General features: G+C 37.0%; 1 protein-coding gene across 1 annotated transcript in view; it reads left to right on the top strand.

The window, feature by feature from the left end:
* Positions 1 to 13,882, top strand: part of CFAP47 (cilia and flagella associated protein 47) — a 525,897-nt gene that overhangs the window by 290,846 nt on the left and 221,169 nt on the right. Inside the window, exons 43-44 of the mRNA XM_027608633.2 lie at positions 7,648 to 7,759; positions 8,525 to 8,751. Of these exons, the coding sequence (XP_027464434.2) occupies positions 7,648 to 7,759; positions 8,525 to 8,751 (339 nt within the window). The remainder of the gene's footprint in view (positions 1 to 7,647; positions 7,760 to 8,524; positions 8,752 to 13,882) is intronic.

Genomic DNA, 13,882 nt, shown 5'->3' with positions numbered 1-13,882 from the left:
GACTGGGTTCCATCCAGTTGCAACCATTTGCTGTGGCCTAACCCGTCCTCTTTTACCAACCCATGAGCCATAAGAAGGCTCATGGAACCAGGCTAGACTTCGTTATCTTGCAGTCCTTCATTGTTCTTTTCTGTCTACAGAACTTAGAACAAATAAAAACCAAAGTCCAGGTATTGTTGACTCGAGGAAGCCAGGATGGGAGTCAGCATCCCCGAGCAACTGATGGGAATTGGCCCAGTTCCCCCAATGGGGCCCTATACACCAAAGTGAATTTCAGCCTTGCCAAGTCAAATAAAAAGTTGGCAGAACAAGGGCGCCCACTCCCAGGTAGAAGAGCAGGCAAGGCCTTCTTATGGATTTGTGGTCTCCAACAAGTTAGTCTAAGGCTCCATGCTACCAGTTGTTAATATATTGTGTCTCAGTCTGTCTGTCTCCCTTACATTTGCATGAATAAGTGGGACCACTCATCTGACTTTTTGCCCTGTCCGTCATTTCATTCTCCCTCAGCCTCTTGTGTCTTTCTGTCTGTGCTGATGCAGAGATTAAGTTGGCAGTCTCTATTATGTATATTTTTGAATATTCTATAATCAAAGTGCAACTTTTTTCAATCATAGTTAACATGTAGACTTTAATAATTACTGGTTTTTGTTTAATTTTATTGAACATGAAGGTAAAAGATTAAAGTATGCTATTCTAAAATCTTTACATTTAGGCAAAGCAATTTCAGTTTTATGAAAGTTATTTTTATAACTGGAGGGACTGAGTATCATTTGAGGGTGGTTTCTTTTCTTTTCCATGATTTTTAATGGCAAGCCACATTTCACTCACCTTTTGATTTTTCATTCAGTTTGTTACACTGCATATTTTGTTGTTGCTGTTGTTTTGGTAAGTACACACCTTCCGGTACCCCTGAGTTGTTCCCAGGGAAACAGAAGATGAAACCCCATTTGGCGCATAAACACTTTGAAACATTTATTAATCTTAAGATGCCTGCGTACAATATGGGAGCAGGTTAAGTGAACTTTAAAAAACTCTAGATCAATGTGGTAAATGTTCACAACGTTACACATAGTTTGAGCCCCCTCCCTGCTGCAGGGCCTTCTCCCCTTTCACCCACTCTCCTTTCTGTGAAACCATCATCATCCTGCCATAAGCACTGCAGCCTTTTTCAAGAAAAAAACATTAGAAGAAAATCTGTTAAAGAGAATTTTGTACCCAATGGTAGTTATTTATTCTTGGGGGGGGGGGCCCTCTGGGTTTCTTATCAATGATCCTAACAGTTAGTCTGTAAAGATTCCACATGCCTCTGGGATACCAGTATTTTAGCTCCAGGGGATACCCTTTCAAATGACATATGGAATACAAGGGAACAGTAGTTCCTATTTTCCCAAATCCATGTCAATTTTATGAACCTTTGTTTTTAATTAAGATATAACTGACAGATAGCATTGTATAAATTTTTAGGTAGCATGTTGGTTTGATACATTTATGCATTGCAATGTGGTTACTCCAGTAGTGTTAGCTAACACCTTTGTCACATCACACAATTATCATTTCTTTGTTGTGTTGAGAACAATTAAGATCTAGTCCCTTAGCAACTTCAAAGTCTATAACATAGTATTGTTGACTATAATCACTAAGCTGTGCATTTGAAATTTTTTTTTTTTAAAGATTTTATTTATTTGACAGAGAGAGACACAGCAAGAGAGGGAACACAAGCAGGGGGTGTGGGAGAGGGAGAAGAAGTCTTCCCGCGGAGCAGGGAGCCCGATGCGGGGCTTGATCCCAGGACCCTGAGATCATGACCCGAGCCAAAGGCAGACGCTTAACCAACTGAGCCACCCAGGTGCCCCTAAGCTGTGCATTTGATGTCCACAACTGATGTATCTGCTAGTTGCTAGTCTGGAACTCTCTCATTCTTGAAGGAAACTGTAGAATATGGAGAATGAGTCTTGTAAGTTTTAAAACTTAACACCCTCAAGCTATATTCTCAATAATTTCATTTTATTATTGTGTTCACTTCTCCCAGCACAGTTTGATTCACCAACAGTATAAAGCCAGTTCCGTAGGTATATAGAGAGTGAACACAGAGAAAGGACATGAAGTCTGTTCTAAGGGGATTCATATTCTGTGGAGAAGACATGCTTGCATCAGGCTGGCCCAGCTCACACAGAAAGTTGTACTTATTTGAAGCTGGTACTCCTTACAGGTGGATGAAGAAAGCTTGCTGAATGTATGGCACATTCCTAAGAATTATAAAAATGCATTCCTGCCTTCAGTGGATGCCACATTGTGCTGGGACAACCATGCCCTCAACAAGATGCCCCTTGCAAGACATAATCTTTCCTTATGTGCACGATATCCTGAAACATGTCCATTAATTCTATAACACAGTCAGCCAGATTGTGGCCATGTCTAGAATAAAGGGAAAATGCATATCTATATCATAGCAGAGGTAGGGACAATTGACTCATAAAGGAGTTCGGTTAAGAGGGTGAGTGGAAATTTGCCAGTAAAGCAGAGTTTGGGTAGGGGAGAAGTGTGCTCAAGAAGATTCTGAGAACATGAGACAAGCAGCTAAGCATGAAATTTCACTGACACTTGAATTGCCAGTTCTGAGAGAAGCTTGTTGGAAGTGACAGAAAATTGATTGGATGGATAAGGCAGACTGATAATGAGGAGGGCAGTGAAATTTTTATGTTGAATAACTTTATTATATTAGGGTAATTATTGTTATTTAAAGCAGGAAGATATTGAGTATAAGCATGACCTGATTTCATCTTTGTTTTAGAAAGCATCTCTGGAGCCAAAACAGAGAATAGATTAAGAGTTGGGGAAGGAAGCTGGAGACCAAGAGACTGGCTCAGAGACTCTTGCAATCTATTATACTACTCCATACATCTCCATTCTCTACTGCCTTCTGCTTTTTGCATACCAGCGGTAAAGACAGAGAAGCATGTGAGAAGTAGTGGTGCAAGAAGAGGAGATGATGTTGGATTTGGGGGAAGGAGCAAGGGGACAAGAGAGAACCACAAAAATGAATATTGATGTAAAGATCAATCTTAATGACAGTTTGCGTGATGTTCACACTTGAAGCAAATTTTCATTTATGTGCAGAGCAAATTGATGGCAAAAAATTGAATAGAAACTTCTGAGAAATACAGTGATAAAAACAAAGAGAGATTGTCAATATCATTGCCACAGTAACTTCTAAATTCTAGGCCAAGCTTTCTGTTATTTGACGAGATGTTTTCCTACAATATGCCATATATTTTTTATTAAGTAATTAATGTTTTATGGTATTTAAATATATGTTGCTTTCTCAAAATGTCTGTGGAATGCAATTAAGATTGTGTTAGGGGCACCTGGGTGGCTCACTCAGTTAAGCAGCCGACTCTTGATTTCTGCTCAGGTAATGATCTCAGGGTCCTGGGATCAAGCCCTGGCATCCAGCTCCCTGCTCAGCAGGGAGTCTGCTTTAGGATTCTCTCTCTCTCTCTCTGCCCCTCCCCCTGCTCTCTCTCTCTCTAAAATAAATCTTAAAAAAAAAAAGACTGTGTTAAGAAAGTTGAACTTTTTAGTGCAAGCATACAAATCTCTTTATACATTTTCTTTTCACCCTTACCGAGTCTCCTAGAACACTCATTCTATGAAAGATCATATTTTAAAAGAACAGTGATTATTCTCACTGGTCAGTTTCACATTATAATTATGGCAATGCCAAATAGCCACCTACAGTGATTAATGATCTCTCTCTAGTGTATGGAATTTAACATTTTAGAATTTTAGCTTAGCTCTCACATACCTGTTTAGCCATCAAAGTAATATAATATTGTTCAGCCAGTTCAAACAAATAAATTACAAAACATAACAAAATCTAGGCCCAAGATTAGAGAATAAGTAGAATTTTAAGACCTATGAAACAACATGGGGATTTTCTAAAATCCTTTTTTTTTTTTTTTTTTTTTAAGATTAAGGTTGTTTATGTCTGGAGGTCATCCATGACATGTCCAAGGTTACCCAGCTCATTAGTAGCAGAGCTGGGGATTAAAACTTTTCTGCCGATTCATTGTGTTCCTTATTTCTGGGTCATTAACAGCTGGTCTTGTAAATTTGCTTTCGACTGTGTTATTTGAGGACTACATTTAACTAGATACACAGGAAGAACAAAATATCTTTTGTGAGGGTTTCTTGCAATGGACAATGGGCTATGGGCTTTGGCATCTTTCTGGAAAATACAATAAAAATCCAAGTAAACATCCTGACTGTAGAATATGAAATTAAGGGCAGAAAGGAAATTTAATAGACTGTTAGAATAGCTCACATTGACAAGTGTCTGTTATGTGTCAGATAATCTCATTTCCCTTGTCACGGCCTCCAGACTTGGAATGTAAAGGACTTCTCTGCTTTAAGGGAGTTCTTTACTGCATTTGTATTCCTTTCCTGGTCTGATTTTATTGCAAGAAAAGTAGAGGGAAATAATTAGATGATACCACAGTTGATTTTCCTGAACAATTTTCTGACAGGCATTTTTTTCAATTATATATTTTTTTTAATAAAAAAAGAACACTGAAAGTGAACAAGTTAGACAAAATAATTTTTTGGGAAACGATAATATGTCATCTGTGTAAGATGTGGAATTAAATGGAGTTGAATGGAGTTTTAGTTACTGATATTTTAGTTGGCTAATCCATGGTTAGGAGGCTTTTTATAATGTATATTTAAGGGAAATATTCTAGCAAATAGCAGTTTGCTCCTTTTGTATCAACTTCCATGAGTTGGTATTCATTTTCATTGAGAAGACAAGCTATAGATCAGGCATACATTTAAGAAAATATGTACTTTGGTAACCCTATACTCACTGAGTCTAATTTCTTATGAATATTATATTTTGGGTTAAATGACTGTTTTTTTAGATAAAAATTAAAATGAGAAAAAGGTAAAAGTAAAACTTAATATATTGTTTTCTCTGGTCTCTGTTGAGTCTTTGTACTTCGATTATCATTGAAAATTTCATGTCATTAGTATTAATCACTTAGCTGTATTTGTAGTAAACCATGTACACACAGAAAACCCATTTCAGATGGGTAGCTTGGATTTATGTTTGCAAAGTACCAGGTTGCTTCAGAAAAATTACTGTATGAAAGTTTTCTATAATATACTGTTTATTACCAGAGTGCATGGAATTAAATGCTAAACAATTCAAAACATTCAAAGTTTTCCATATTTCTTTTTTCAGCATGAACTGAAGATAATTGTGAGTCATAATTAATAAAATTCTATGGAACATTATCATATGAGAGTAGATGACAGTTAATTTTATTGTAAACAAATCTCAATCAGGGAGGGATAGTGAAACTATAAATAAATTGACCTCATGATCAGAAATTGATTATTCTTATATTGTTTCCAGATTAATTTTCAGTTTTTGCCATTTCACATGTTACCTAGGATATCTACAATATCATGGTATATGTATTTTTATTATGCAGTTTCCTTTTATATCATTTATGTGTGCTGCCTCTGGAATAGTCTCTCAAACATATAGTTAATATTGTTCTAAGATGGTGGGACAGTTCAAACTAGTAGTCCCAACTTGGAAGCTAAGTTTGTTTCCTTTTGCTTTCCTAGTAAGTGAGATGCATGCCTGTCACAAGGTCATTCTGGCAGAAGATTCTCCATTGTATGGCTTAGCTCTAAATTTGCCAATGCTCATTTTCATTGATCCTTTCAAGTCTTGGTCCTACTCCAGATTTCTTGAGTCAGACCTGCATTTTTCACAATATCTTTAGGTGATTTATATGTCACGAATGGGAAGCCCTGCTCTCAACAGATGGTCCCTCTCCATTTAGACGAATCTCTTATGTGCCTGGTAAGTGCCAGGCAAAGGGTTAGGTTCCTGATATGTATTACCTCATTTAGTTCTCGCCACATCTTTACTATCATTCTACTTCTAAAGATGTAAGCATTTTTTTAAAAAAGACTTTATTATGAAAAATATAAAATACATTTCTAGAAATAAAACTGCAATATATGCCCCCTGTATCCTTCTCCCAGCTTCAACAGTGCATGGCCAAAATTATTTCATCATTATAATGAAGCAGCTCCCAATCATCACATAATTTTATCCACAAATAATTTAGTAAGCATCTCTACAACAAAAAGACTTCGGTTTTTTAACATAATCATGATACTGTTATTACTAAAAATATTGTAAATTTTTTTTCATAGCATCAAACAACCAGGCATTGTTTGTATTTTCCTGATTGTCTCATGATTGCACGTTTTTTCTGTCATTTTCTTTTAAGTGTTTTTGTTTGAATTGTAGAGGAGGAAAAATAGTTTTTCCTCTACCCTTCTGAATTATTGGCTGAGACTCCTGTAATAAAAGACAGATTAACATGAAAAAAACACATTTATTAACATGTATACTTCCTATATACATGAGAGGTACCCAAGGAACAATGAGTAACTCCTCAAAGTGATTTAGAATTCAGGCTTTAATGCCATCTTAATAGGGAAAAGGGAGAAAGGGACGTTGGTCACTTAGAGGAGAGTAAATTATTTTTTAGGAAAGATGAATGGATTCTTAGAAAAATAGATGGGAGACACAATACTCTGTGACAAAGTTTGTCAGTGTACAGTGTAAACTTCTAGTCTCTTCTGATGAGTCAGTCCTTGGTTGATGAAATCCTCAGGGAGGGAATTTATGATACATGAGTTTCTTTTGGAGGGTCTGTCTTTAGGCAGATAAGGCAAGTTCAAAGAAAGCCTCTCCTTGCATTTGCTGTCTTTCAAGTGCCTACGACTCAAAATTATCAGTATACCAAAGCAACATATTCTGGGGTGACATTTTCTGCTTCCCTTCAGAATCAAGATCTAAATATTCATCCATTGGGATCTTATGTCTTTTGAGACTCCCTCTCTCCCCTTTCTTTTCATTTAATCTCTAGATTTCTAAAATGAACTTGTTTTTTTGATCATCCTGTTTTACAGAGGCCAAAACTGAAAGTCAGAGATTGACTAAACTTGCCTGAGGGTTAGTAGCTGGTAAATGGCAGTACCAGAATTGAAACCAAGCCTTTCAACCTCTGTTAATCTTTCCCCATATCATGTTGCTGCCCTTGCGTTGACCCCACTTTAATTTTCACTCTCTGTTTAGTCTTTTGTATTTCTTGCCTAATTACTTATTCTAAAAGATCTGCAGACCCTCATATGCTCATTTTGAAAATCTGCATTTTAAAATATAGACGTTTGGGGACTCAGTCGTCATGCAAAAGTGATGTCACTCCTCTCCAAAAATACATTACAGAATGAAGGAAAAAAAATATTTCTTTCTTTCTTGATTGTTTATGTGATTTAAGTTAGCAGTCTACCAAGGATATTTACAGCTACAAAGATCAACTGCCCTCAGGGCCATCCTGGGGCCTTCTTAATCCACCTCCCAGCTCTGGTTGCATACAAAGTTTCCCCCACACTGGGGGAGGGCTAGATTTCAGCCTTACCTTTCACTCCTCACTTAGGGCTTATAGTTGCTTAGCAATGCACACTGCATGGATGTTGTTATAGTGTACAGATTTTTTCTTATAGCAGAAAGATCCTAATTTTTTCTGAGCTTTTTTTTAATATTGTGTGGTTGTGTTTTAGATTGGAGAATTAATTTACGTTGTGGAAGGAAAAGGTATGATCCCCTTGCCTTCCTCCTTTCTCCCAAATGATTCTTCAGCTCCACTTGACTACAGCACTTCGCCAGAGGAAGGTAGAGTATGTTTTATTTCATTTAAAATGTTGAAGGATGGGGTTGTTCTTCATATAGCCATCCAAGCATTCTCCTGGCAAGTTTTTCCAGTAAAAACTTGGAAGGCTTTTGGAAGGCTCCCTTTTAACTTTATTATGTCAGCATCCATGGAATACAGCCCCAGTTTAACAATTAAGAAAATGTCAATGGTGATTTTTTTTTAAATCCTTATTTTTCATTCTTCAGATGAATATTGAAATTTGGCATGCAAAATATTTACTCAGCAAATTTTTAGTTGCCCAAATAATTTGGAAATGGTTCTACTCTCAAATTCTATATATTATAATATATTAACTGAACTTGTACCCTGAACTTGTACCCTCATTCTGAAGTGTAAGGTTGTTAGTGAAAGAAAATGACAGTTCTTACCATCACCTGACACATGTCTTTACATTTATTTTTACCTCCCTTACCTTCTAATCGCTGATAGCACAATGATCACTTAATGTTTGAATATGTTGATATTTCTGCGAAAGAACTCTTTTAGTTCTTTGGAGCATTCTTTGAGCATTCTTCTTAGAGAATACCAGCAAAATCACCTTAATTCCTGAAGACTTACTCTTGAATTACTGAACTAGGGCTACTGGAAATGAATTACCCGTGTTACTCTGGTTAATGAAGGCCACAACTGCAGTTTTCTGTTTCAAACCTTCCAAGTCCATTCCGGATAAGGTTGTCGAGGGCATAAATGATCCTGGCAGTCATGAATCTTTTTGCTTCCCCTAGTGTTGAGTAAGGAAAATCCAGTTCTGTATTTGAAATGTGAGCTCTGTCAAATCTTGGATGTGGACCTTAAGTTGCCACTGACTAATGAAGCCAAGGAAAAGGCCTTGGCCTTGGCGGCCCAGCAGCAGATGTCAGATATAGAGTATGAGCGACGGTTGATCACAGGCACCCTGGAGAGCAGCAGTGTTCGTGTGGCCATCGCCCTCCTGGGGCTGACCAAGATTGAGGTGAGAATGCAGGACACATGATGCACTGAAATGATTGCCGTTGTAGAATCATACAGAGTTGTCACTTAATCATAACCTTTTACATGGAAAAATGATGAATGCTGGTATTCCTCAGGAAGACAGCTCAGTAGATTTTCTTCTTTCTACCTCATTAAATAATAAGTCTCAAGCAAAGCGTTCTCCTCATGTTAGCAGGACTGCTAATTTTAGTAGTGGAACTAAATTAGTGGTAACATAGCATGCTAGTACATTTAGGCATTACAGTGTAGCCGCTGAATTCATGGTTGCCTCCACTTCTAACTACACATTAGAATGCCCTGGAGAACTTAAAATAATAGTAGTACCCAAGCCCCATTCTAGAATAATTAAATACAAATCTCTGGAAGGGGGTGGGGGAGGGACATGTTCTAAAAGTTGTCCAGGATATTCTTTGCATCCAAAGAGGCTCGTCCCCAGGGTCAGACTACCAGGCTGAGCATCCAGACCCTGACACTGTCTACCTGTGTGACTGTGGGCTGGTTACTTCAAAATCCTCAATCTTCAATTTTTATATTTTTAATCTGAAGATATGGTAATTGATGGAATCTAAATGAGATAATTATGTAAAATGCTTACCACTTTGCCTGGCATATAAATAAGTGCTCTCTATATGTGCAGCATTATTGTTCTTGTTATTACTATGGACTCTAATTATTCTATCTTGAACTCTATTGTATAAATGAAGTAAGGTATAGTCTAGCCTCCAGAGAGCCACCAAAGCAATTCTTTTAAAATGGAAACCTGGTCACGTTGCTCCCCTGCACAGATTCCTCTGTTGGCTTTTCAGCTCATTCAGAATAAAACCCAACATCCTTAGGACGGTCCTCATCCTTAGGACGGTCCTCAACACCCCCCCCCCCCCGCCCTCCCCGGTCAGTCCCATCTCTTCCCTGATCTCACCTTCTCCACTGAAGCCCATTCATTCATGTCACTCCCTCAGCACAGGCCTCCTTGCTTATCTAAAAATCCCAATGCATGCTCCCCATGCCCTGTGCCCTTCTGTGGTTAATTTTCCCTAGATATTAGACGCTACTTCCCTCAATTACTTCAGGCCTGCTAGAATGCTACCAATGAGGTTATGCTTATATTTTTTTGTATTTTCTTAAAAATCTTACGTACTTTTTAAAAAGCATTGCTTACCTCTACCAGGCACTTTCTGAATCCTAAATTTCCTTCAACTTTCTCTATAGATAGCATTTATCACCTGAGAGGAATATATTTGTTTGCTTACTCATTGTCTGTCTACAGCAAGGGAATTTGTGAAGAGATATTTGTTTAGTTAACTTTCATATCACCAGTGCCTAGAAAAGTGTACTATGCCAAAGGTAGTCACTAAATCTTTGATCAGTATAGGAACAAATGGTAAATGTTTTCATCCTTGTTTGAGATTTACCTTCATATATTACCTTACATATATTACAACAAATACTCAGCATTGTAGGGATGATTTCTTTTTTTGTTAGAATGCTACAATCAGTACAGTCTATGCACAAATCCCTAATATTTAATGATGATATTTTATGGATGACTTGGACTCTTAAGTTCTGATTAGTTCAAAAATATCAAGGCCTAAGGCTCTGATGCCCTCTGGACTGACCCATCTACACTATGCATTCAAGAAGTTGAGGGCTCTCTTTAGCTCATACCAACAGGCTTACTTCTATGACGGAGCAATGAATTTGGGAAGGTTTTTGTTCAGCTTTCAGTATGGTATTACAATAGAAATGTTTGATATGTGGACTTTTCAAACTTTAACCCTATCATAGTGCACTCACTCTCTCTCTTTACTTTTAAATTTATTTTCTTCAGGGCCACCTGGGCAGCTCAGTTGGTTAAACGTCAGACTCTTGATTTTGGCTGAGGTCATGATCTCAGGTTCATGGGATCGAGCCCCCTTCGGGCTCTGTGCTCAGCAGGGAATCGGATTGAGATTCTCTCTCTCCCTCTCCCTTTGCCCCTCCCCCCTGCTCTCTCTCTCTCAAATAAATAAACCTTAAAAAAAATTAAAAATTTATCTTCTTCATTCTTACCTCTTATCAAAATATTTTATTCAAATGAGAAATGTTGGAGGAAGATGGATTTTGTCAATGGATCCACTTTCTATTATTTATGCATATATACACTTTCTATTTTTCTCACTCTTCTTTCAACTGTCTCCAAAACCCAGCACACTGTTTGTGTTTATTATTGTATCTACCAAATTATGTTTTGTATAATATTTATTTTTATATTTCCCTGTTCCTCTAGAATTGTGAATGCCTAGAAATGGACAATTTTTGTCATGTGTTTTTTAGTTCTTATTGTCTTGTGTGTGACAGGTGCTCTGTCCCACTGTTTTAATTGAATTGAACATGTGCCCGAACAAACAAATAATACTTTAAACCTGAGGTCTTCGTGTCTATCCAGCTTGCCTCAGAGCCTGATTTTTCACAGCCACAGTCGTCTTGCTTACTTATTCTTGTTTACCTCCCACATTTGCAGGATGGGTATCTGTATGTGTGTACTTCTTGATTGGTTGGTGGAAATAACAGCAACAAAAACAATCATCATCATCATAATTTATGAAAAAAAACCTCGGCTTCTTTAAAATTAAAATTGAAATGTTTTAAATAGTCTCTAAATTTAGAAATTATAAGTTTTTTTACCTGAAGATTACTATTTTCTTTGAATTCTGTGACTATCACACATTTTTCGATTTCAGCAAAAACTTTCCAAATGCACAAAACAACTATAGAAGGGTTGAATGTACTAGTTTAGGAAAACCAGCTGCAGCAAATCAGAACTCACAGATGCATCTTATTGTGCTCATATACATCTATCATAAAGGGTTCTTTTCAAGTAGCAATTATCAATGCACTCTTGAAATCCAATAATGCTGATTATTTTTGCAGAACAGTAAACAAAATTAATTTTAAAAGTACTCTCTCCCTGTATAGTATTTTACACCATTTTTCCAATATGCTTTTATGTGCACTTTTCCAGATTATTTCAATGACCCCATGGAGAAATGTAGAGAAGGTAGAATTACACTTGTAATACAAAAAATGAAATGACTGAGGTATAAAAAGACTTATGTTGCCCTTAACAACAGGGTAGCAATTACAGCCCAGATCATGGTAGAGACATCATTGTATTTTAAAGCTGAGAAAAGAAATCAAAGACACTCGGAGACACATAGTCCAAGCTCTTACACTTACAGACCTGCAAACCAAGACCCAAAAATAGTAAGATGGTAGCCTAGGATCACACCACTGATTTGTGACAGAAAAGATATGGACCCAAGTTTTTGCCCCCCTCGTCCATTACTCTTTTCCTTCGCCAGCATTGTCTCCAGATCATATGTTCACTTCTTGGTCTACTACCATGAAATTGTATAATGGAATAAATGAAAGCCTAGAATGCTCAGTTATAGCGTAAAATAACTACATAACAAAATCTAAAATCACCCTTGAGATAAATCTGTTTAGAACTAAATCTATTTGAATAAATGTAATCACTTTTCTACCAAAGAAAGGTGACACAGCTGACTAATTGGTTTGTTTGTTTGTTTTTGGTACACAACCCTGTGGAATTTGAATTTTTGAAATATTTATAGAGTAATAGAAATGATGTATCTACTTTATACTGGGAAAGACAGGATCTTTTGTCAAGAGCATGAGTTTCTGACACTTCACCACTTAGCACTCATTTATTGAATTCATATTCTTCTGACCATTAATAAATCAACTCTAATCATATACTCAGTGATACTGGAAAGATTCAGAACTTCAGGGTAGTTTCCTTCTCTTTTCTATTAACTTTTCCAGTTTATGTTTTAAAAGCCATGCTATATACTCTGGGATAAGTGGTAGGAAAAATCATTGAAATTTTGAAATTTAATATGTTTAAAAAAGGAAGCCTAAAAGATCTCCTTTGTGAGGATTCAGAAGGGTAAAGAAAATGTTTTTTGTATTTGTATAACTTAAGTGCACTCTAAATCATGAAGTAATCCTATTGATACTGTTAAAGATAAACAAAGCTGGATACTAGTTAAAGCCATAAGGATAGACTTTATTCAGTAACTGTTGCAACAGGGAGAAGGATCCAGCATGAACTAAACTGAAATTTGTACAGGAGGAACTGGTCGTTTTAAAGGGAGGATGAGAAATAAGGAGGGATAATGAGCTGGGAAGTTAATAATTAATGAGCAGAATCTGGGAAGTGGACATTCTTAAGTGGGAGGGGGTTGGTCAGTGTGATCTGGATTTGTTAAGTGATGCTTATCTGCAGGAGAAACAAACTTCTGTGATCTTTATGACTGGAGGTAGTGATGAAAGATAGAACAAGGTACCTACTTGGCTGGGATCATTATCTCCTTGAATGTTTGCATTCTAATGTCCTTGAGAAGACAGTTCTGGGTCACAGAAAACTTACATCTTAAAAAGGAGAGAGAAAGAGGGGGAGGGTGCAGTGGGTAGGGGTGGAAGAAAGAAAGGAAGAGAGAGAAAGGATTTATAATAGCAAGCTTTCTAAAGTAACTGCTCTAATAAGAGGGGGTTTAGGGGCCTATCTTCCTGTCACTGGGTTTTGGCTGGAACAAACAGTATATTCTCTTGGCAGCATTGAGCTCTCTCAGGTAGGTACTTTAAGGGGATCTGGGATCATCCTAGGGATATGGCCTTGAGCTGTTAGAAACTAAGTCAGCATTTGTTCAAGTCTCTTAGAGTGTGTGTGTGTGTGTGTGTGTGTGTGTGTGTGTGTGTGTGTGTGTGTGTGTGTGAAGGGAGTAGTCAAAATCATTTGTGATGAAAATCTGCAGTTATTGTAGGCCAAGGTTGAGGTCTACTTGAGACGAGGGGTTGGAAGAGCCTGACTAGAGTTTGGCCAAGAAGAGAGTCTATGTCAATATATCATGACTTAATGATGTGAAGATATAGAAGGCAGATGATATACATTTAGGTTAAAGAGCTGGTTGTTGATGTGAATAGATAATTTGTTCGTAGCGACTAGAAAAATGAACCAAATACAAGCAATGATAAATATAAATGAATTAATTTAAGTTTTTTAATTTACATGATTTTAATTACCAAAATAAAGTAGTTGCAAAATGTTA

The sequence above is a fragment of the Zalophus californianus genome, chromosome X (genome assembly GCF_009762305.2).
Source record: "Zalophus californianus isolate mZalCal1 chromosome X, mZalCal1.pri.v2, whole genome shotgun sequence".
NCBI lineage: Eukaryota > Metazoa > Chordata > Mammalia > Carnivora > Otariidae > Zalophus > Zalophus californianus.
The sequence above is the reverse complement of the archived record's forward strand: the minus strand, read 5'-3'. Positions and strand labels throughout refer to the sequence as shown.